This window comes from Mixophyes fleayi, chromosome 4, assembly GCF_038048845.1.
Source record: "Mixophyes fleayi isolate aMixFle1 chromosome 4, aMixFle1.hap1, whole genome shotgun sequence".
Lineage (NCBI taxonomy): Eukaryota > Metazoa > Chordata > Amphibia > Anura > Limnodynastidae > Mixophyes > Mixophyes fleayi.
The window spans coordinates 346,409,561-346,435,298 of NC_134405.1; the positions used below are offsets into that span (position 1 = coordinate 346,409,561).

General features: G+C 41.1%; 1 protein-coding gene across 3 annotated transcripts in view; it reads right to left on the bottom strand.

The window, feature by feature from the left end:
* Nucleotides 1-1,880: 1,880 nt before the first annotated feature.
* The window catches only part of PTPRO (protein tyrosine phosphatase receptor type O), a 100,615-nt gene continuing 76,757 nt past the window's right edge, over nucleotides 1,881-25,738 (bottom strand). The window contains exons 17-28 of one of the 3 annotated variants that reach the window (XM_075210858.1): nucleotides 22,617-22,700; nucleotides 19,779-19,841; nucleotides 17,483-17,518; nucleotides 15,845-15,926; nucleotides 13,044-13,134; nucleotides 10,181-10,257; nucleotides 8,638-8,772; nucleotides 7,398-7,520; nucleotides 6,483-6,637; nucleotides 4,008-4,143; nucleotides 3,627-3,746; nucleotides 1,881-2,695 (exon numbers count right to left, since the gene is read on the bottom strand). In XM_075210858.1, the coding sequence (XP_075066959.1) occupies nucleotides 3,642-3,746; nucleotides 4,008-4,143; nucleotides 6,483-6,637; nucleotides 7,398-7,520; nucleotides 8,638-8,772; nucleotides 10,181-10,257; nucleotides 13,044-13,134; nucleotides 15,845-15,926; nucleotides 17,483-17,518; nucleotides 19,779-19,841; nucleotides 22,617-22,700 (1,087 nt within the window). In that variant the 3' untranslated portion in view covers nucleotides 1,881-2,695; nucleotides 3,627-3,641. The remainder of the gene's footprint in view (nucleotides 2,696-3,626; nucleotides 3,747-4,007; nucleotides 4,144-6,482; nucleotides 6,638-7,397; nucleotides 7,521-8,637; nucleotides 8,773-10,180; nucleotides 10,258-13,043; nucleotides 13,135-15,844; nucleotides 15,927-17,482; nucleotides 17,519-19,778; nucleotides 19,842-22,616; nucleotides 22,701-25,738) is intronic. The other 2 variants (XM_075210859.1, XM_075210860.1) reach the window with 2 other exon arrangements.

The window sequence follows — 25,738 nt, forward strand, 5'->3', positions numbered from 1 at the left end:
TCTTTCATCCTGTGGACATTTTTCCGCATCATTACCTAAGACGCGTAGGGCTTTGGCTGTCACGGCTGTAGTCTCAGCAGGCCTTAATGCTACCCCAGAAATCAGGTCTAAGTTTTTTTGCACATCCGTCAATATTTCTATCCATAGCATCCCTAAAGAAGGTAACATCCTCGAGAGAAAGTGTAGTTGTTTTGGTCAGTATGGCTACTGCCGTGGGTGTATCCCAAACCACAGTCTCCTGAGGAGAGGACGCGTACATTCTACACAATCTACACATTCTACACAATCTACACAATCTACACATTCTACACATCTATCTGGGAACTTCCATTCTTCTGATATAATACTGCTGATAACCTTATTTAGTGGAAAAAGGTAACCCTTCTTTTAGGCCCCAGAGGCAGTGTTCCCTCCAGCGACTGCCTCTCTGACACATCCTCAATTCCCATCACCTTGCAAATAGATTTTTAAACAAATCCACGCTGAAATTAAGCCCCTCTTCACCCATCAGATGCTGCATAACAGATTTATAATCTTCTGAGGCAACATTAATTAATAGCAGTATTGTGGACCATAAGCGAACTGGTCAACCTATAGGCCTCTTGATACCACACTGTTCATTCAATATCAACAGATAATAGTTTATCTGTTGATCAGCATATATGCTGATCTCTTTATAGATGGTTATAAAACATGTGTGAATTGTACTTACATTTTGTTTGTATTGTTTATATGATTGTACGGAGCCGTTCTGGCCAGAATTACATTTATATATGCCATTCAAGAGTGATACGTGTAATAAAATAATATTTTTTTTGTTACTATACACAATTTTATAGAGTATTCGGTCTGGGAATAGTTTTTATTGAGATTGTTCACCTGCGGGATAGAATCCCACTCCCCACAAACACTCCCTAAATTGGCAGCTACTAAACCACATCTACAGGAAGCATAGATAACCCATAATCACTATAGGTGCAGTGCTGGTTATAAGCTGTAACATTGGATTTTTGGAGTTTGGACACCCTGTGTGATTAATATAGGGAGCAGCTGATAAACAGTCACTCCATAGGGGAAACTGGAGCGCAAATTACAATCTCTCATCTCTAATCTCTCATTTACTTGATGTTTCTGGGCCTGAGTCATTAAGGAAAGTGAGGCAAAAAAACGGACTAAATGTTCTCTGGGACAAACCATGTTACAATACAAGGGGAGCAAATGAGTTCAATTTTTTTGCACACAAGTTAAATACTGGCTTTTTTTTTTCCTGTAGCGCACAAATACTTGATAGCTTATTTGTACACTGACATTTAAAGTTTATCTAGGACATGTCCTACCCCAACTAAAAATCTGACCCCCCATTTTAAATTTACCTCCCCCTCCAATGCAACATGGTTTTGCCCAGGTGGAAAGTTACTCCTTTTTATGCTTAGTTCTCCTTAATGACTCAGACTCACTGTGTTCAACCTTCATCTTTCCAAAAATAATTTTTGTTTAATGACAATTTAACAGCAATTTACTACTGCTGCGATCATATAGAGAACACAGAGATAAACATGTGAATGTGACAAGATCCTGGTTACTGCTTTCCATCATCACATTGCAGAACTCTGGCTCCTGCCTTAAACATTAACGACACACAATGAGCCAAACACAATTTCCATCTCTTACAGGCTGAATGTAAATGAAAAGGTGTCATTAGGCAGCGAAACCAGGATTACTTAAAGGCCTTACCTGTGGGGCTAGTTTCGTAGAGGGTGCCACAACGTGCCCATGGGTGTGACACACATTACTGGTAGTCTTAGAACGTGTATGAGAAGATTATACCACATCACGGTATACATACTGCAAACTAAGGATATTATATTAAAGAGACAGTGTTCTTATTTAAAGATTTTAAATATTTTATTTAATGTGCAATTTATCTCACTGTTCTTTACAATTTTCCTATCCCATTGACACTGTACAAAGACACAGCCCATGTAGCCAATCTTAATCTGTGTCAAACAGGAATTATGCTCAAATACCACAAAGAAAACTCAACTGAATACATGGAATTGGTTCCAGTGACATTAAAACACATGAACATTGGGTCTCTGAAACATACGGGATCCTTACTGTGAGGTCTTCAGCAGTAAAGAGACCACATATGTTCCCACTCTCTCCAAACTGGTCAAACTAACAAAATGTTGATCATCTTATACAAGAGCTGTATTATGTGCGTCTCATACGGTATTACATACTGCGGTGGAGAGCCGACACTTGCTCCCTACTTTCCTCAGTAGGTGGGAAGATTATATGTGATAATACTCTGCATGGACCGGTTCTAGCAGCCCGTAATCCTAACTTCTGTATAATGAGGTAACTAGTGACACGAAGATTGCTCACAATATTCACAACACTCTGGGGAATTGTCCCTTTGTTAATATCAGAGAATATTGCACCTGCTCCTTAAACAACATTCACCATGATACTGATCCCAGCTTTTTTCCCATCCACTTTAGAGTCTTTATTTTGTTATGTTTAAATTTGGTCCAGTATTCAAAAAAGTTCATGAAGGAAAGGTCCAAAAGACACGTCAGGTTTTAAGGCTGGGTCTTCCCGGTGTCCGTCCACCACTGGCTGGGCAGTGGTTCCTGCACATCGATTCAGAAAGAAAGCCTGAAACTAGGGAAGATGGTTGTACGCTCCACATCTGAAAGACACGGTGCATATTTCTGGCAGTTTGGTCATACACATAGCACTAATGTACATTCTCACTAACAGTATCACCCAACCCACAGTGTAGAACAGGATGAGGTCCTCTCTTCCCCTGTCCAGGTGGAACTACTAACTTGGAAGCAGCTGGCGTTCCTGACTGAAGAGGTGCAGCGTAATATCGTCTAACATCCACTTACGCAGGAGAAGTGTCAACATTCATGTCTGTGTATTATCTCATCTAAGTATGCTATGCATTAAGTGATCGAGCTGTGACCTCTCATCTCCTGGCTCGTGTGTTTATGTTACTAATAAGCTCTCTTAGGACTAAGGGGTCTCTTTAGCAATAAACCCCAATTTCAGCCTTATTGCTTCAATTCATCAAAAAAATATCAGCGGAGCGACTCTCTGCACCAAGCGGCCCAGCGATACTGGCCCAGAGTAAGGTGAAAGATTCCTTCTACAAACAAGATAATGTTTCAACCATCTGTCACTCAGTCTGGTGCTCAATGACATCACACAGAAAACCATCATTGGGATTCTTTCCATCATCATTGGGAGAAATCAGGGAATTACAGTGTATTTTTTTACCCCAAACTTATTTTGGCAATTTCATAGTTTCAAGTTAGAAAACAACAAGTTTTTTTTTTTTTTTTTAAGCTATGAATTTGATAGAAATACCTTATTCTTTTAAAGAGACCGGTCACCTAACAACATAAACCAACACGAAAGTCTTTAGAACACTAACAGGAATATCTTTGTGTTAAATACAATACAAAGCCGCAGACTCGGTATTTACACTGCTAGGAGGTTGCAGAATCTGTGCCCGACTTCGGTACCTCTGTACCCATCACTGGCATTAGAAGGTTTTTTCCAAAACCTTTATTTCACTTCACAGTATTTAATGTTTATTGAACCAAAATACTTACAAGATAAAATTCACTCTATGACTTGCTGACATTTTCATAAATGACATCGCTGATACGAAATTGTTGTTTTTTCTTTTTCCACATTAACTGAACACACTGATGAATAAAAATAAATTGTTCCTGGGGGAAAAAAAAAGAGATTTTCAGATCTGCAGATAGTGACACAGCTGTTCTGGGTGTCTCTTATAGGCAGGAATTAGAGTGTCACACTTAGATCTGTTGTACTTGGATCAGCATCAAGTAATACATCCAAATTGTAAAGCGCTACAGAATTTGCAGGCGCTATATAAATAAATGATGAGGATACATCAGTTTGCATTTTCTTGTTTAAAATACATGAGTTGTTGAAAGCCTAAATCTATGTATATACTGTATACTAACCTCTGTCTGTACCATAGACATCCTGTAAGAGCGGAGTTCTCCCACAAGACCTAAAACATCTACAAATTCATGATCACGAATGTGCTGCATCAGCCGATCCAGAGCTATAAAGGTTCCTGTACGGCCAACACCAGCACTAAAACACAGAGATGTGCAAATAGTAAACACTTAGTACACTCTAGTAAAGCAAAACATGGACAGGTAACCCTCCTATGTACAAAAGGAAAATTAGTTTTTGTTCTTGTACACTCAATGGAAAAAGTACATAAATCTGCCATATTTTGTTTTAAAACATTTATTCCCTATATGTAGTAAATGGCTGTATGACAAGATGTCAAAGGAAATGACCCAAGACACGGGCCTGATCAACCAATAAGCTACCAAGACAGTATCATAAGAGGAAGATTTCAGGTGACGGACACTGAGTGGAAACAAAGGCAAAGCTGGGAAAATTCACAGACAAGTATATTAAGGTAAAAAATTCCATTGGTTCTTTGGAGCAATCCACACAGAATGGAGGTACAATTGCTCTCATATCCTGGGTGGTCAATAAAAATCCGTTATTACCGAGGTATCTTCTGTTTCATTCATTAATGAAACATTTGCTCAGAGGACAAGAGGAAACGATTGTCAGACTCTCTTTGTTATTGATGGACTGAATTAGAACTGAGGGATGAATTAAGCCTGAGGGAGATTAAAAGCTGAGGTTTGTGTATGTAACTATTTAGCCTCACTAAGGGTTATCAAAGCTGGGGAGGTGTGGTCATGCCTATGTAACTTTCCTAGCGGCGGCAGGATCAAGGGAACAGGCTAATAAAAGCACAGGGAGGAGTCATCCAGTTCTCTGGGGCCAAGGAAAGCGTCTCTTCCGCCCATTCCCGGCTGCTTGACCAGGTGGCAGTTGGTTGTGTATGGTGTTCACCTTCCTGTTGATGTGCCTTGAGGTAGGTGCTCCCTGTGTCATAGCCCGGATTCTGGTACTGGCCCGCATCTGCGTGACCGAGTTCTGGTATCTGGTATGGGTGCCATCATACCAGCCCCCGATGTAATGATGGACTAACTGGTGCACGGGCTCATGGTAAGGTACGGGTGTGCTGGTACAGCCCCGGAGGCAATGATGGACTAACTGGTGCACGGGCTCATGGTAAGGTACGGGTGTGCTGGTACAGCCCCGGAGGTAATGATGAACCAACTGGTGCACGGGCTTGTGGTAAGGTACAGGTATGCTGGTACAGCCCCGGAGGTAATGATGGACCCAGGGCCTGATCAGCCAATAGGCTGACCAGGCTGCAGCCTGGGGTGCTGGAGCCAGGGGGGCGCAGCATCACCGAGATGTTTTTTTTAAAATTTCCCTAAATGTGGCAAGCGGAGTCATCGGGTCCGCCACTGGTCTAAATGAGCGGTCCCGACTGTCACTATCACATGACAGGCAGTCTTGGCAGCGATCGCTGCTAGCTGCCTGTCGGTGTGGCTGCGGGCGCTTCTTACTCTGGTCACGTGAGATCAGGACTTCCACATCTCACGTGACCAGAGTAAGAAGCGCCCGCGGCCACACCGACAGGCAGCTAGCAGCGATCGCTGCCAAGACTGCCTGTCATACACAGCGCTGAAGAGAGGACTCCACAGCAGGTAAGTCCGTTCTAATGACTTGGGGGGAGGGGCGGCAGATGGGCAGGTGAGGTGGCCGAAGGGGGCAGGTGAGCAGGCTGAAGGGGGCAGGTGAGGTGGCTGGAGGGGGGGTGGGGGCGCTACGGCTGAAATAGCCTAGGGCAGCCGGAACCCTTAATCGGGCCCTGGATGGACCAACTGGTGCATGGGCTCGTAGTAAGGTACGGGTGTGCTGGTCTAGCCCCAGTGGTATGATGGGCTACTTGGTGCACGGGATTGTGGTATGGTACAGTGTGCTGGTAAAGCCATGGAGGTATGTAAAACCGCTGGTTACACAGTCTCAATGTCAGTACTGGGGTCATGTGGCTGGTGCAGCCTTTAGCGTGGCATGAGAACACTGTATAGGTGATAAGCAAGGTTGGTAAAGCACACATTGATGGCAGTAAGGTGTTTGGAGTCCGTTCACTTCGAAGAGTCGGCTTAGATTCGGTGCAAGTACAGTTCCTGGGGGCTGGCTTGCGGTGCGTTACGATTAGTGCAGAAGGGTTTGGGTTCCGAAATGCCTGGGGGATTATTGTCCCAGTTTAATGATACACTTCAAGGGTGCGCTTAGGTAAAAGAGCGGATAAATACGGATGTGCCAAGAATGGGACTCGTGATGGGACATCCTGATTACTATCGATCAGTAGCCATGGCTGAGTACAATGTTCTCCCTCCACCATATCAGAGCAAGGTTATCTCAATAAACAAGTTAATTGACAACCGGTTGGTGTGGTGTCTTATTACATAGTATAAGTGTTAAGATTAAAGGTTTAGCGTTATGGTATCAGCAGCTAAGCATTTCATAGGAGCTGTGATGGTGTTTACCTGCAATGCACTGTTATTGGCCCTTTGGTTTTGGATGCTTTCTGTCTCACCATATATACAAATTGAAGTATACTTTCCGCCGCGCTGGCTGCTGGGACACCGTGGTCCGGCCACGCTGTAAAGTTGAAATGCATAATGTGTTGTACGTCATCTGCCTAGAAGAACATGCAGGATTCTCGTTAGATCAGGGACATTTCATACTCAAGTAAAACATTACAGGAGCATCTTTAGGTGACATAACCCTAAAATAGGGAGGAAGCACAAAGTCAAATAAACTCCATATTCTATAAAAAATACAACCATGTTTACCTCTAGTTTATGATTTATCTTTATACAATATGAAGACAATTTATCATCATATTTAGGACAATTTACCTCCACTTTATGCCTCCTCCCCATTCATGGAAATCTGCTCAAAGTATTAATTCACTTTAGCTTCATTTCATGACACTCTCTGAGCAAAGTGTTGACCAGATGTAGAAAATCACTAAGACACTTAAGTCCAGGACTGATTGAGGGTCGGGCACAGATGGCCTTTGTCCTGGCCCCTTGCTGTAGAGGGGGCCGTACAACCATATTATCCACTCTTATTGTTAGTGTCCTGGTGATAGGATTGAACAACATGGTAGAATCTCTACAGTGTTTTATTCGCTGGAACTTTATTCGGTGTTTAGTACTAGATTATTTCTACATAAAAATAATAAAAGTCATTTAAAGCTGATACCAGTAAGTGCCAGAAGTCATGGAGTTCTTGCAATAATATTGTTTGTGATTTATGGTGTCATTGATTACTTTCATTTATTAAAAAAAACAAAAAAAAACATGGATGGTTTTATGTATATTTGTGTGTGATGAATTTAATGTGTTTAATGCAAGGAAGAAAATCTAGAAGATTTGTTTTTTGCCAATACTTACATACGAGATCCGAAATACTCGGAAAGCCCAATCTGGTTGTTCATCCTCTGATACCATCTCCACCATAACGTCTCCATAGCTGACAGGATCTGTAGTAAAGGGCCAATAGTGGTCGCATTTTATCTGCAATGTGAAGATGAGATCTGTTAGATGATACATTGTACATTTATATATACAGGTGAAAGTTATAACAATAGAAATCTCTCTCTCTCATTGGCTGCTGGAGGAGTGTAGTTCAGTCTCCAGTCCAGGGAACCTTGATTCGTGTGATCAATGTCGGAGGAGGACTCCTAGGCCCAATGTATCTGGTGCACTTTTTGTGAATCAAGTTTTGTTGTTTGCAAATATCAGTCTAAATGAAATCCTTAAAAAAAGTTGTAGATAATCCAGAAGACATTTTAAATGCCGCAACTATTTGCAAATAACAGAACGTGTTTCACAAAAAGGATATTATATATCCTGGGCTTAGGAGTCTCCTTTGGACCTGGATAACATAGGAACACAACTCCCACCCCAAAGGTTAGAGACGATCTGGTGATGCAGCAACCAGCACATCTGGAACTTATTGCTTCATTTATTTAAATATATTTTTTAGTTCTTTTTTTTTTCTATATTCTGTCAATCTTCTATATGTTTATTTTGTGTCATGTGTTTTATTTTGTAAATGGAAAATTGAGTCCTATTTGGAGAAAATGGCTGTATGAATAAAATTATTTATTGTTTTTACCAATACGCTCAAAAGATAAAGATTTACTATAAAGCCAGCAGCTTATATAGGTGACTCCAGTTGTAGAGCAGAAGGTCCAACACCACCAAAACTGTCCCAAGTGCCCAGGTGGAATCCCAGCTCTCTCCACTCCAAGCGCTCTCCTCTAGGTGTCCTCCCCACTATAACGATGTTTATTAAAGTATTTTCTGGATGTTTATTCCTGGCATCTTCAATTATTATTCTAACCTATTATTAGATCAGAATCTGTTGTTTTATCTTAGCAAAGATACTTCCCTCCCCACTTTATCAATGTCCTTCTGCAGAAACAGAGGTTTAGGACCAGACTCCGTACTGGAGGTTTCACTAAGACGTGTTGATTGGAAATCTGTGTGTGTGCAGACAAGAATCCTTCTTACTTGTTGCCTGTTACACGGTTTTCTAGCTTTATAGAAATATGAAATAATCGTGTGAATAAATCTTATAAATGTGATCAGAGTTTATACAGAAGATAATAATGTACTTTTCATATACCCGTCTCTTTTCATTGCACTGGGTGAGCATTACAATAATTTGTGATTTCTGTTGAAGAATCATCTTCCAGAAGTCATTCCTGGTGTCAGGCAGCGGTCCTTGTGTTGCAATGTATTCTTGTACAGCGTTGTATCCCTGCAGTCATTCACCAAGTAAACAAACAATAATGGTTATAATATAGATCTTCACTAATAAACCTAACCATCAAATGAATCACTTCAAGTAATTAAGCAAATTAATAATACTTTATCTTTATGGGGTTATATTTGGATAGTAAAATTATTATTTTTTATTAAATACCATTTACAAACTGGTGCAATGGTGAAACACACACACTGAACACAACTTACAGTGCATGACTGTCATTTCATACAGAATAACAGCAAAAAACTTCACAGGAACCATGGTCAGCCGAGAGCGAAGCACCAACTACACAGCATGCAAAGTGCACCGTTCAGTATTTACAGCCTTTGTCCATTTATTGGATGTTGTGGTTGTAATTTTGTTTCAAAGATATTTTTGTCCAGGGCACCATAATATAGCAAATCATACATAACAATGACAGCCATTCCCCAACGCAGCAAACGGCCGCCATTCCCCAACAGAGCAAACGGCTGCCACTCCCCAACGCAGCAAACGGCCGCCATTCCCCAACGCAGCAAACGGCCGCCATTCCCCAACGCAGTAAATTACCGCCATTCCCCAACAGAGCAAACGGCCGCCATTCCCCAACAGAGCAAACGGCTGCCACTCCCCAACGCAGCAAACGGCCGCCATTCCCCAACGCAGCAAACGGCCGCCATTCCCCAACGCAGCAAACGGCCGCCATTCCCCAACACAGCAAACGGCCGCCATTCCCCAACGCAGCAAACGGCCGCCATTCCCCAACGCAGCAAACGGCTGCCACACCCCAACACAGCAAACAGCCGCCATTCCCCAACGCAGCAAACGGCCGCCATTCCCCAACGCAGCAAACGGCCGCCATTCCCCAACGCAGCAAACGGCTGCCACTCCCCAACGCAGCAAACGGCCGCCATTCCCCAACGCAGCAAACGGCCGCCATTCCCCAACAGAGCAAACGGCTGCCACACCCCAACGCAGCAAACGGCGGCCATTCCCCAACGCAGTAAATTACCGCCATTCCCCAACGCAGTAAATTACCGCCATTCCCCAACGCAGTAAATTACCGCCATTCCCCAACGCAACAAATGGCTGCCATTACCCAACACATCAAACGGCCGCCACTCCCCAATGCAGCAAACAGCTGCCATTTTCCTTTATAAATGACCGTAGATGTTCCCGGGTAATTCGGTTCTATGAGTACTAAGTCACATTTGTCCTGAATCACAGGGTGTGCTGCTGCCAGTGTCAGTCAGGAATATGAATGCTTAGTGCTTATGTCGCCGTGCGCCGCAGGGATCATGCAGGCGAAGGTGAGTCACATTGTTCACATGATAATGTGTAGCTACTTTGTAACACAGTTTTCAACAGACATTTAATAATAATTTTCCAAAGACAGGAAAGTTCTCCACACCAAACTTACAGGAATATAGTTGGCATTAATGTAATCTGCACCATCCTCTTCCTCTGTGGACACGAGTTTCACCCGGCTAAAGTCATCTGGGATAAAGATATTGTAAGTGGAACTATCTCTCTTCCAACACTACACACATTAGTATCGTTCTGCAACATTATTACAGTTCTGCTCTAAGTAAGAAATATTTTAGGTAATTGTATCTTTCAGGGTATTCCTTGCTGTCCAATGACATTTAACTGGGGTGTAGTACCACCAATAGCCTATAGGTGGCACACTTTGCTTGCTATTTACTGACACTTAGGGGGGAGTTTGTCGCAAGGTGATTGGATAGTCCACGAAGACAAATCGCGTCAGAGTCTTTACTAATGGTGAACTAAGACCTGTTTGGGGATGAGGAAATTTAAACGCCGGGCTGATAAGCTACATTGCTCCTATCATAAGGGGTTTAGTTTGAGGAATTCTGCTAGCCAATAGGAGTCCAAGGGGGCGGGGTTCACTAGTACTGATAAGCAAATGTGACAGTTAACAGTAGACGGGAGAACAGTGCAGGCAGCGGTTACTACAGTGCTTATATTGGCTGCAGGAGTCTTCCTCCCTTTGATCCTGTCTCTTTAAGGAGTCACCTGTGCAGGTAACATGGGTATCAGAGGGACTGGAGCCTTTCTGATGCTGTAAAGTAGCACCGGGATTTATGGGCCGGCTGGCCAACCCTATAAGGCATTTGGTATTGACTGGTAACTTGCCTGCATCTGCTTTCGTTGCCACCATTTGTTGTATAAATTAATAAACTTTGATCTTAGTTTGCCAAATTCATTCACGTGTCCTGTGTCATTATTTCAGGTCTTACATAAAATCATATCTTAAGGTACTTGAAGGTGGGGCCGTGTGGGGGTATCAGACCATTGGCATTTAAATCTTTGCTCATTTTCCCTCGTGTTCCATAGACATGTGAAATTAGCCACAAGATGCCGTAGTAGCAACACAGGTTATGTTCCATGTGATTTGTAAGTAATGATCTTCGCGCATAATTTGCTCCCACATCAAGGGAATGAGAGTAAAAATGAGCAATGTTTCCATCTTTGCTGTTTTTGTGCTCATAAACATAATGGGCGATGTTACTACCGGACCTCATGGATGACTGAATCCTCTCCTTATGTAGCACAGGAGTAAGGAGGGGGCTGGGTACAGATCTAACAGAACTATTATTAATCTCCAGGAATAAGCCTGATAGAAATTTCAACGTAATTGATCATCAGAATCTCGCAGAGACAGAAGATTACTTGTGGCTGGGTTAGTCTGAGAGATGTATATACGTCACCTGCGTGTCCGGATCATGCATTCGCAAAAAAAAATTGTGAAAAAATGTCTACCAATGTTAAACATATTGACAATAAAAAATGTTTCATTAAAAGAATAAAGCATTTTTTTTATTGTTTTTCTTCTGTTATTGCTGTTCTTTGACCTCTTGATGTACAAGGCCTCATATTGCCTCCTTTACAGTACATTGTAAATATATCACCACTCACAGATAAAAGAAGGATTGGAATCTCTCATGAAAAAATGCTATTTCTATTACCACACAAGTATCTATTTCCTCCTCCTCTTAACTGTGTGTGTGTATGTAAATATATAGCATTAGCCAGGGATCAAAGTGGAATTTTTGAAGAGGCCTTATGAAATGTGTCTTTATGTGTATATATATAATGTGTATTTAAGGGACACAACTTGTTATGGAATTGCCATCCTTACACATCATTGTGTGCTTGTCTCGTCCACTTGTAATATATCATTGTTCTGAATTACTGCATTTTAAATTGCTATTTATCAGCAGAGCCCAGATATCGGCAATAAGGTTGATTTTCCTATCACCGCCTATGGTAGCATCACATGGGTCACGTATCACAAATATAACACTGAGATAGGAATACTCAGCTGTCTCAGTGACACTGTCCTGGTAGGGGTTAACTTACTGCTTTGTTGCTCATGTGAGAGCTGGTTTGCTGACTCTCACATGTTCAGTTTAACTGAAAGCCCAGATTTGAGCTTTCAGTTCCATCAATGTGGAAAAAAATAAAACATTTACTAAAAAAAAATAGATTGAAAAAAAATAAAGCACATTATTATTTTAATTTATTGTTGCCATCCTCAGATAGGGGTACAAGCACACTCCAATACTTGTTACATAGGCTTCCCCATGTAAAAGTCTTTGAAGTTGGAAGTGGACAAATATTACCACTGGCAGGGGTAATAGCTGTTAGCTTCGGCAGTAAACATTGATATTAGGGTTATAGGGCAAAGTGAAAAAAAAAGCCTGTTTGTCATTTAATAGGGTTTTTGGACCTTTCAGAGATCAGCCCCCTAATAACATCTCTGTAATTAATGTATTTATGATCACACTGAACACTTATGACTGTGATTCCCCTGATTTACAGCAGGTGGCAGCACAGACCGGCTCATGCCCAATGATGTTTTTAGTGCATGCAAATGTGTCTTGCATTAGATATCGTTGTGTGTAGCGGTATTATATCCAGTGGTGTTTTACTGTGTTTTGGTCACGGTAGCATTTTGGAAAGCTACAAGTTTCATTTTTACCACATGTAATTGGATCGGGAAGCCTTTAGTGAGCTCTAAAACACTAGTAAAAACAGAAGTAAAATACCAAGGATATTGCATGTTATTGGTCCTTTGGAGAGTTGGGCCCCCTGGTTGTCTGGTAACTGCCCTCAGAATGTACAGAAATGATTTATATCACTTTTCATTCTGTCACATTGATTTATCATTTCCAGCCCTGACACTAAAGGAGTTGATTTGTAACCATTAACAATAAGAATCCAGCAGCAGTAAGAATATAAAGGATGGTTGTACTTACATGGTAAGATGTTTGTATAGCGATTCTTACATCTGTTTGCGGGAAGGTCTGCGGCACAATGCATTATCTCCAGACCAATCATTTTGAGCTCCTGGAGAAGACATGTGAGGTGTTATCAGTACCAGTGCTGGGATACAGGTCAGGGAACAGACAATTCATTTCCAGAATTAATCCTGTGTCAGCAGTCACACAGTAGGGTGTAGTGTCCACAGTAGGGTGTAGTGTCCACAGTAGGGTGTAGTGTCCAGCGAAGCAGATATACGGGGCTCTGACTGGCCTGTTAGTTACTGGGCTCCATACTACCAATTACGCCTTCTAACCAAAGCTGCACATGTCTCTTTTTCAATATACTATTTAATCTGTTCAGATGTCTATTGATCCAAAGCTGCTACAAGGTGACAGCATTTGAGTAATTTGAATGATACTGAAGATATATGTATTTGTTCATAGATACCATATAGCCACCTGATGCTTTCAATCAATTCTCACAAGCCTATTAGATATTAGCTTCTAGTACGGAAAAATGAAAAGAACAGAGGTGAAGGTAAAAACAAAATATTTAACATTAATATTACATTACAACTATTCTTTTCAATGGACAATGCAGCAGCAACTAATGAAATAAGATATATGGGGCAGCCGGTGTGAATGACGTCACTAGATTGTGAGTTATGTTATGTGTATTAGTGTAAGTTCACAACGGTAAAGTCATGCACAAAAGTGCAAAACTGTAGCACAAATGCTTTTATCATCATCATTGTTGGGGTTGGAGATTTGAGTTTTGATGAAGATTTCATAAAAGTCAACAAGACTTTTATGAAATGTTTTATGAAATTAAAAAATGCAAAATACTTTATATTTCCAATGAAACCAACAAAAGTGTGAACTCACGGTTCATTGGGAATATACAGTATTCTCTCCAAGAGAGAGTTCTACATTGTTCTTTTCAGAAGATATAGGTGATCCAGCATATTGAAATGGATTATCAACATACAGAAACACAGATTGTCCATCTCAAATAATGTACAATTAATCAAAAATCATATTAAGAATATTAAAAATATCATAACATAACATATTTCACAATTCTAAATTTGAAATTAAATACACGCAACTGTACAGAACAATTATATAATCAGTCAATACTAAATAAATAGATCTGTCTGACCAGCTTCTGAAATTGGGACTTAACATAAATCAAGATCCTACTGTTGCGAATTCAATTTCCAGCCATGGGAATCTTTTCCTGTATACAAACTGTTGTCAAACCAGTGTAGTCCTCACAAAATCATTGTAGCCAATGCCACACCAACAGACCTACCACCAACAGACCTACCACCAACAGACCTACCACCAACAGACCTACCACCAACAGACCTACCACCAACAGACCTACCACCAACAGACCTACCACCAACAGACCTACCACCAACAGACCTACCACTTGCAGTACAGTGTTTGCTTCGATGCCCTGAAAGCTACTGGTTTCAGAACTACAGCAACTCCCCTGTACCCAGCACATAATTATATACCTGCAATAGCAGCCTGAGCCTCAAGTTATGATACCTGAGATATTCGGGGGCAACAAGTCAGAATATCTGCAGTTTATTGCTCAGTGTCACCAGATTTTCCAGCACAGGTCACACACTTATTTCACAGATCCCTCTTTAGCCTGAGCCACTTTGTATCTAGAGAGGGGCAATGACATCCTGAATTTAGTGTTCTAGACCTTCAGTGCTGCATTTGATGACCTTCATAGACAAGCAGGATCAGTTAATGGGACTGTGAATGGGACAGTGCTTCCTAAAACCATCAGTTTGAAAAGAACTGAATGATGAAGAAAAGCTCGGAATAGATCCACCTGAACATTTTGTAATATGTTGTATCACAATTCTCATCTAACTGAACGGCAGTGGGAGAAGTGACGGCATCAGCGAACCTGTCATCAACATCTACTACTCCTCTCCTGAATGAATTCCTAAATGATAGGGAGATGGGGAGAGTCAGATCTCCGTTCAGGAATGGAACCAGAGAACAACAATTGCATCTACTGTGCCAGTCCAAAGCCTTTTCTGCAGGAGTGTCCCCTAAGAAATGAGATAAGAAAGCTGATGGGAAATGCTCTGAATCAGACACCTTAAAGTGGAGGTGGCCAACTCCATCTTTAACCCTAAGTAACGCATGGAATGATACTTACTTGCTATATAGCCTTCATATAAAACTTCAGATTCAACTCCCTAACCAGACCTTCAAGGTGACCGGCTTAATTGACCCTGGTTAGTTGACTTAGGAGGTGCAGAACAGAGACAGAAGGATACTAAGTGCCACCTTGTCAACCCCCAGGTCTGGGAGTGCGGAAGAAGGAGAGAACCCAGAAGTATAGAATGGTGGGAGAGGTGGTGTCAGCCGGGGACATAAGAGAGGAAAGAGCAGAGATGTGGACGAGGTTGTTGGGGTTGGTGGTTTGAATCAGTGGGGGGTGGGACGGGAACATAAATCTGCTTCTAAGAAAAAATTATCTTTCAATAAAACTGTGATTGTTATTATTTGGTTACAAAGTAATATACTATATTGACTCTTCGGCATGTTTGATTATAACAAAACATAACTGTCCCTCCTCTAAAATATAAATAACATTTAAAAAAAATGTGTTATCTAGAAATTGGTTAAATATATAGGAATTTTGATGGGACCACATTCCTTTATTTGTGGGTGAGTATATTAGTATATTATATTATATTATTAGTATATTAATATTACCCCTTGTTTATCAATCTCCGGATATTATTACTTTGTCTTACCTCAAACTGTAGAGAGAACTTGTAATCGGAATCTTTGGTCATGTCCATAATGTAGGAATCAAAGTCATCCAACTGTATTGGGCTTTCGAGAGAAGAAAAAGACAATTACACATTACAATGTTTCTAAATAACTAGTGTTTTTGTGGTCATGTGCTACTAACAAGATAAGACATTTAAAGATCAAGGGCCAGATTTACTAAGCTGCGGGTTTGAAAAAGTGGGGATGTTGCCTATAGCAACCAATCAGATTCTAGCTGTCATTTTGTAGAATGTACTAAATACATGAAAGCTAGAATCTGATTGGTTGCTATAGGCAACATCCCCACTTTTTCAAACCCGCAGCTTAGTAAATCTAGCCCCAAAAGTGAAAATAAATATCTTCTATACAGAGACCAATTATTTAAATACATACTCATTTATTAACAGAGCTGTACATAATGTTCTTAGGGCCATTCATGGAATCAGAAATACAGGTAGAAAGGAAAAAAATCAAATAATAACTGAAGGATTAGGGTGATATCGTAGTATCACCCTAGTTGTATTAGGTATGAATTTGTTCATGGGTGTACAAAAAGACTCCTTTCCTCCCTGAGAGTGCAACATAGCTCCATCTCCTGAGATTGTAATGTGGCCTTGAGAAAATGCCAGGTTTATCTGCCCCAATTATACCCACATCACGCTGGCTGGCCACCCAAGAGTGCCTTCCTATACCAGGGAAGCATACTCAGTACCTTCTAGGAATCCTATAGTCACTCAGGCAAATGCAGTTAGAAAGGTACAACAGTACATTTATTGTAATAAAAACAATCAATCGAATTCTATTTACAAACAGTAAATGCCAGGGAGGTTATATCTCCTTAAGAATGTGGGGTAGGGGACACCCTACCCCACATTTTTAAGGAGATATATAGTCACTTGGATGTCCTGACTTTCTAAATCCCGGCCAGTCACCCTGACAATCTCTCCTCTATCAGCTTGGTAGGGGTCAAACCCTTGGTCTCCCTGTTAGATCAGGCCCACCAAGTAACGAGTCCAATGGAGTCATTCTGAGCTGCAGATGTCCCAGCTGGATGCTCAGTCCAGCAGAAGCTTAGACTTCAATGCTGGAGTTCTTCCCAGGAACAAAACAAGAGTGGCTCCATCGACTGGAAGGGCAACGTGACCCCATAACTGGGAGGGCAACGTGGCCCCATCAACTGGGAGGGCAACGTGGCCCCATAACTGGGAGGGCAACGTGGCCCCATAACTGGGAGGGCAACGTGGCCCCCTAACTGGGAGGGCAGTGTAACTGTTTCCTGAATTAGCAGTGTGGTTTTGCAGAAAGGATTTGTCAGCAGGAACCATAACGTAAAAGTTTATGATCTGGATATAAAGTTATAAACCAATATTTACATTTGTTCTTGATTAAGTGCAATTTTCATTATTTATTTTATTTGGCCGCATCCACTTTTTATAACGTTATTTGTATTTTGTAAAATTGCTGCTTTTAATTCTTCATAAATTTAATGATAGATAATGTAAGATAAAATTATTTGTAAGAAATATCTGTTTGAATTGATGAATTGTACTCTAATTATAGAAGCCAAAGTAACATACAACTGTGCTGATTCATGAAATAAATGATAAATAAGAACATACTTGGTCAACTTCCTCTTCTTGAATCCATTTTTGTTCCTAAAACAAGCAAATATTTTATATAGCACATAAGATTTAATAAAAACTGCAATTTAATAAAAACATTGTAATCACTGTGTTGTTGGCTTGTAAAGGATTTAGGAAACAACAGAGTTATATATTAGCTGATCATGTAATAATTTGGAGGTGTGTGAACGGATTTATAGGAAATTCATATTTGCATTTTTATCTGGAGATTACGGCAGTATTTCAGTGAGAACATCCACTGTTTTCACTTGTTCAGCTCAGGACTAGTTACTAACCACACTGGGATATTAGTGTTCTTTTCTAACCCACTTGACAGGTTAATCCCAACACAGAAACCACGTCAGCAAAGGCAGGGGGGGGGCACACAGGGTGTTAGGGACAATTGGGTGTCTGATTGGAATTACAATTCCATAGTCTTTTAGCCACTAACAGCATTGCAAATAACCCTCCATGTGAAATGTTAATGCCATTATAGTGATTGTGTAAATAATGAAATTGTTTTTTTTACTGTTTTAAGGCTTAATGGGCAAAACTATTGGGATGAGCCCCATGGTTATTAAATACAGGGCTGGTGTTCCCTAAGGGGGATCTCACGCTGCTTCTCATCCAGCATCCGCGATAACTCATCCAGCATCCGCGATAACAAGCCCAGTCTATGACTGTTCAGATGAGCCCCATGGTTATTAAATACAGGGCTGGTGTTCCCTAAGGGGGACCTCACGCTGCTACTCATCCAGCATCCGCGATAACAAGCCTAGTCTATGAATGCTGCTTTTAAATTAAGCGGGCTACATTTCATTTATCTATTTAAACTTTTTTTTCTTTACGGATAATGACATATGCTGCTTATGATCATTACCAGGATGTATCTTTACATCAGGGCAGATGGACAGAATATGCTGCATCTTTGGGTACACGTCCTTACTGTAAATAAGATGCCCTTATTTACAGTATGCTACAAGCGCATATACTACACTCAATTTCAAGTTTAAGGTTAAAACAAAGCAGAATTTTCTGCCTGACAGACAAGACTCATAATGTGTCACTAAATATTCTGTTTATTGGCACAATTTTTATAACACAGTAAATCCGATGGTAAATCCGAGGAGGGTGAAACATGACGGCAGAGCATGGAATGTGTATACACTCGTGATTCCACCCCTGTATGTAGGCAGTCATTCAGTTTACAATATGTTGGCTCTGTTTTACAGTTGGATGATGATGACATGTAAACATATTATTTCTACTTAGGTATAAACATCTTCCACAATCCATAGAAGAGAATGCTCTTGGTACAGTCAATGTGGGTCCAAATGAATCAGGAATGTCATACAAAGTTATATTATCAATATACAAATATTCAGAAATTCAAAGTAATGATACAGAATGCAGGAATTTTGTTGCCAGTGAGTGGAGTGGAAGAAAGAAACATTTCTGTGTGATGTGGGATGTTGTTCTATTTATGTACAATTGTAAATTTTTTATGTAAAATGATATATGAAAGATAAAACATCATTTTAATAACCATTTTTAGATTCACTGTTTTGTTGGGCTGCTTTAAGATGTTTGTCTGTTAGATACTTTCCTACTCTCCAGTACTCCGCTTCTTTCTCTTGTGAAGTGGGTGAATTGAGACATTGTGCAGTGTGGGTTTGGGAATTTGCTGACAACACCCCACACTTGACCCTTGTACCTCAAGGAAGGGAGGTCCAAGTATGTGAATAATCTGGGTTGTAGAACCTGTAAGTAACTAAACTCTCTAGACAAATAACACTTTCAAGAGGACACCAAAATAAAGTGCTCAATATCATCATATGATATCAATAACGTTGTATACACCATCTTAACCAATGACTCTTCCTACAGTGCTATAATCTGCTGGACTGGTCATCTCTGTGTGATTTATAGGGATTATCACAGGACAGTGCTGGGTGTTGTGAGATCACACACCGACAAGGTAGGGAGAAGCGACATGGGGTTAGTTGTGAGACTACTGTAGTGAATTAAGGAACAAGCAATGATCAAAGAAACTAACACATGAAGAAAGCATTTCTTCTGTACGTAATGATTGAAGATCATCATTTATTATTACACTGACACAAAATGAAATAAAATATTCCGTCAGACTGGAAATATACTGGTTACATAGAACTAAGATTTGTTTAGCCAACGAGTAACGTACAAAAATACTTTCTTTTTAAATGAAACATTTGTGTGTGATTGGAGAGCAGAATACTCAGACGTATGGTCTCTGGAATAGTCAGTGACTAACCTAACTGGGCATTGTTGCTCCAGACAAACACTGCTACCTCGCTGGTAAAAGATTCGAGTAACACTATGAGAAAAAGAAAAATAGAAATTCTCTTCAGAGTGATTGAGTGGAACCTGCTAGAATGCAAAAATGAATTCAGTTTAATTACAAATTATCCTGGGATTGTTCATTGCATTTCACAAAATAATGAGTCATTTACTAGCAAAGTGGAAGTGTGCTATAAGCAACAGCAACCAGTCAGCGCTTTCCTTTTATTGTTTAACTTACAATAGATCATTTGTTACATTTTACTTTGCATTTAAGGATGTTAGCAAATTACCCCCATAGTCAGGGTCATCCACAGGTGGAAAGAGCTGAATTCTGGGACCCCATGGATAGTAATGCAAGGACTTACACTCTGAAGAAACTTTTGATAAACGGGGGCTACGTTCTAAAATGCTGGTTGCTTGCTTTATTCACCCTAAAACATAATAAAATGACTGTTCTAAACTTAATCTGAATAATTAAACGTTGAAATATAACATTTTCAAACTCATTTCTTGAAGAGAAGTAGGTACAATAACACCAGAGGACAGATCACTGGCACCCACAAGTTCAGCAACCTCATTTCCTGAAATACTCTGTGCTGTTGTGAACATTCTGATAATCATATTGGCTACAGATTGATCTGTCCCTGACCAAATTAAAATTAGGAACAAGTTCTGACCTTGCAAATGTTCCCAACGTAACATATCTCTCCTAGCACTTAAGGAGGAAACCAGATACACCATGAACCCATCCACCTCCACTGATGGGACAATATATTCTGAGACACCAGATAGACACTGAACCCATCCAGTTCCACTGATGGGAAGATATTTTGTGAGACACCAGATACACCATGACCCTGCCCAACTCTACTGATAGGACAATATTGTGAGACATCAGATACACCTTCATCCCGTCCCCTTCCGCTGGTGGGAAGATATATTGTGAAACACCAGATACACACTGAACCCATCCACCTCCATTGATGGGAAGATATATTGTGAGACACCGGATACACCCTGAACCCATTCACCTCCATTGATGGGAAAATATATTGAGAGACACCAGATACATCCTGACCCCATCCACCTCCATTGATGGGAAAATATATTGAGAGACACCAGATACATCCTGACCCCATACATCTCAACTGAAGGGAAGATATATTGTGAAACACCAGATACATCTTGACCTCATCCTACCTTCACCGATAGGAAAATATATTCTGAGACACCAGAGACAACCAGACTCCATCCACCTCCACTGATGGGAAGATATATTGCGAGACACCAGACACATCCTGACCTCATCCTACCTTCACCGATAGGAAAATATATTCTGAGACACCAGAGACAACCAAACTCTATCCACCTCCACTGATGGGAAGATATATTGTGAGACACCAGATACACCCTGAACCCATCCACCTTCGCTGATGAGAAGATATATTGTGAGACACCACATACATCCTGACTCCATCCACCTCCACTGATGGGAAGATATATTGAGAGACACCAGATAATCCATGACCCCATCCACCTCCACTGATGGGAAGATATATTGTGAGACACCACATACATCCTGACTCCATCCACCTTCACTGATGGGAAGATTTATTGTGAGACACCACATACATCCTGACTCCATCCACCTTCACTGATGGGAAGATTTATTGTGAGATACCAGATACACCATGACCCCATCCACCTCCACTGATGGGAAGATATATTGAGAGACACCAGATAATCCATAACCCCATCCACCTCCACTGATGGGAAGATATATTGTGAGACACCACATACACCCTGACCCCATCCACCTCCACTGATGGGAAGATATATTGAGAGACACCAGATAATCCATGACCCCATCCACCTCCACTGATGGGAAGATATATTGAGAGACACCAGATAATCCATGACCCCATCCACCTCCACTGATGGGAAGATATATTGTGAGACACCAGAGAAACCAGACTCCATCCACCTCCACTGATGGGAAGATATACTGAGAGACACCAGATACACACTGACCTCATCCATCTCCACTGATGGGAAGATATATTGTGAGACACCAGATACACACTGACCTCATCCATCTCCACTGATGGGAAGATATATTGTGAGACACCAGATACACCCTGACCTCATCCACCTCCACTGATGGGAAGATATATTGTGAGACACCACATACATCCTGACCTCATCCATCTCCACTGATGGGAAGATATATTGTGAGACACCAGATACACACTGACCTCATCCACCTTCACTGATGGGAAGATTTATTGTGAGATACCAGATACACCATGACCCCATCCACCTCCACTGATGGGAAGATATATTGAGAGACACCAGATAATCCATGACCCCATCCACCTTCACTGATGGGAAGATATATTGTGAGACACCACATACATCCTGACTCCATCCACCTCCACTGATGGGAAGATATATTATGAGACACCAGATACACCCTGACCTCATCCACCTCCACTGATGGGAAGATATATTGTGAGACACCACATACATCCTGACCTCATCCACCTCCACTGATGGGAAGATATATTATGAGACACCAGATACACCCTGACCTCATCCACCTCCACTGATGGGAAGATATATTGTGAGACACCACATACATCCTGACCTCATCCACCTCCACTGATGGGAAGATATACTGTGAAACACAATTAGTGAAAGTCTTTAGCCTGGTTTATTGAAGAGCTCATTCATAACCACATTTGCTCACTATGGAACAGGTGGGGGATACAGAATGGAAATAAAATCAATTAATAGGAAAATTACTCACCATGGGTTAATATAAAATGCCAAGAGGTAGTCAGTCCACAGACACGAGGGCAGGAGGGTTAGGAAAGCGAATATGCTTCTACGCCTGTGAGTGTTAATAAGTCAGGACAGAGAGATGGTGGTTAGAGAAAGTGACTGTGTACAGTACGATGCTACTATATACCAGATACAGGGTGTAACAGATATATAGTATATACAGAGTAAGCCTGAATACACACTACAGGGTGTTCAGCCGATTATCAGGGCCAATCACATGATAAACGACTGTTCGGCCCCATATCGCATTATTCAATGATGAACGATCATCGCTCCGAAGCACATCGTATTGTTTCATTTCATTTTTAAAGCGAACTAAAAATCTCGTTCAAGGATGGAACAATGATGTTCCATATCTGTCGTTTGTATGCACTCAGGACCGACAGTGTCCATAGATCTCTATGAAGTGTGCAGACTCATAATCTTTCAAGTCAATGGTTATGACAGATGAAGAGCACAGATCTGAAGGTAAATCTTGTAAAACGTGTACAGTGTGTACACAGGAACCGGCTGCTGATCTGGACCTTTTTTTTTTTCGGCCGTTCGTAAAATTGTTAACAATATTGCATTGGGATAAATTTTCTGTAGTGTGTACCCAGCCTAACAGATCTATGGCAGATAGTGTACAACAGATACATACCGTACTCTGAGTAACAGATACATACTATACACAGAGTAACAGATACAGAATGTAACATATATACACCAGATACATTGTAACAAGATACAAAGTGTAACAGATCTATGCCAGATACAGTGTAAAACAGATACATACCGTACTCTGAGTAACAGATATATACTATACACAGAGTAACAGATACAGAAAGTAACAGATATACACCAGATACAGAGTAAAACGGATATATAGTATACACTGAGTAATAGATACATACTATAACATATATGTAACAGATATAGAATGTAACAGATATACACTGGATACAGTGTAATAGATGTATACAAGATACAAAGTGTAACAGATATATAACCAGATACAGTGTAATCAATATATAACCAGATACAGAGTATAACAGATGCACTATATGGAAAAAAGTATTTGGCCACACCTGTTAATTATTGAATTGAGGTGTGTCGATCAGACCCGTTGCCAGAGGTGTATAACATCCAGCACCAGCCATGCAGTCTCCATTTGCAAACATTTGTGATACAAAATGGGTCATTCTGAAGAGCTCAGTGACACCAAGTGTGGTACTGTGATAGGATGTGTGGTACTGTGATAGGATGTGTGGTACTGTGATAGGATGTGTGGTACTGTGATAGGATGTGTGGTACTGTGATAGGATGTGTGGTACTGTGATAGGATGTGTGGTACTGTGATAGGATGTGTGGTACTGTGATAGATGCCACCTTTACAATAAGAAGGTTCATGAAATTTCAACCCTGCTGGATATTCCACGGTCAACTGTAAGTTATATTATTAGAAAGTGGAAGCGTTTAGGAACAACAGCAACTCTTCCACGAAGCAGAAGACAACATAAAATTACCGAGCGGGGTCAATGACTGCTAAGATACATGAAGCATAAAGTCGCCAACACTCTGCTGATTCCATAGCTGAAGAGTTGTGAACTTCCACTGACATTAATGTAAGCACAAAAACTGTGCGGTGGGAGCTTAATGAAATGGGTTTCCATGGCTGAGCAGCTGCATGCAGCCTCATATCACCAAGACCAATGCCAAGCGTCGGATGGAGTGGTGTAAAGCACAGCGACACTGGACTGTGGAGCAGTGGAAACGTGTTCTGTGGAGTGACAAATCACACTTCTCTGTTTGGCAGTCAGATGGGTGAGTCTGGGTTTGGCGGATACCGGGAGAACGTTACCTGTCTGACTGCATTATGCCAACTGTGAAGTTTGGTGGAGGAGGGATAATGGTAGGGGGCTGTTTTTCAGGGTTTGGGCTAGGCCCCTTATATCCAGTGAAGGGCAATCTTAATGCTTCAGCATACCAAGTCATTTTTGGACAATGCTATGCTACCAACTTTGTGGCAACAGTTTGGGGAAGGACCTTTTCTATTCCAACATGACTGTGCCCCGGTGCACAAAGCAAGGACTACAAAGACATGGTGTGATGAGTTCGGTGTGGAAGAACTTGACTGGCCTGCACAGAGCCCTGACCTCAACCCCATCAAACACCTCTGGAGTGAACTAGAACAGAGATTGTAAGCCAGGACTTCTCATCCAACATCAGTGTCTGACCTCATAAATGCTCTACATCAGTGGTTCCCAAACTGTGTGCCACGGCTCCCTGGAGTGCCACGGCGATCTCACAGGGGTGCCACGGCCAGGGCTGGTAGTAAGCAAGGCGGGGGACTACTTTGTAATTATTTTGGTTTAGGGGTGCCTTGAAAAAATTATTGAGACCCTAGAGGTGCCTCGGACTGAGAAAGTTTGGGATCCACTGCTCTACAGAATGAATGGGCACAAATTCTCACAGAAACACTCCAAGAAGAGTGGAAGCTGTTATTGCTGCAAAAGGGGGACCAACTCCATATTAAAGTATATGTATTGAATACAAAGTCATTACAGTCCCTGTTGGTGTAATGGTCATGCGTCCGAATACTTTTGTCCATATAGTGTATATGCCAGATACAGTGTGTAACAGATGTGTACCAGACACCTTGTGCGTGTAACCGATAAACAGAGAATATTAGTACCAAAAAGTCTGAGTTTGTTGTAAGAGTGAATTGTAACTCAAGCGGAAAAAATTTCAATAACATTTTACATTTAACAATGACGTACGGGATTGAAAAATTATTAAGTGGTGCTTGGTGGGAGAGGCAAAAAATAAATTAATAAAATCGAGTAGTAGTTAATTTAATTAAGTGCTTCTTAGCACCCCTAATGAATAATTAGATCTTATGCACATATGGAAATTTAATGACACATTCAAATAATTCATTGAGGGTCATTATCAATGCACAATAGTGGAGAACTGCCGGGAAGATGTTCTTATATGACATAAGCTTTATGCAATTACACCCAGTTTTACGGGGTGCATGTGAATTTCTCTGCCATGATGTTGCTATTCTGCACGCGAACCTCCCAATGGGAGAAATAGGGAGGGTGC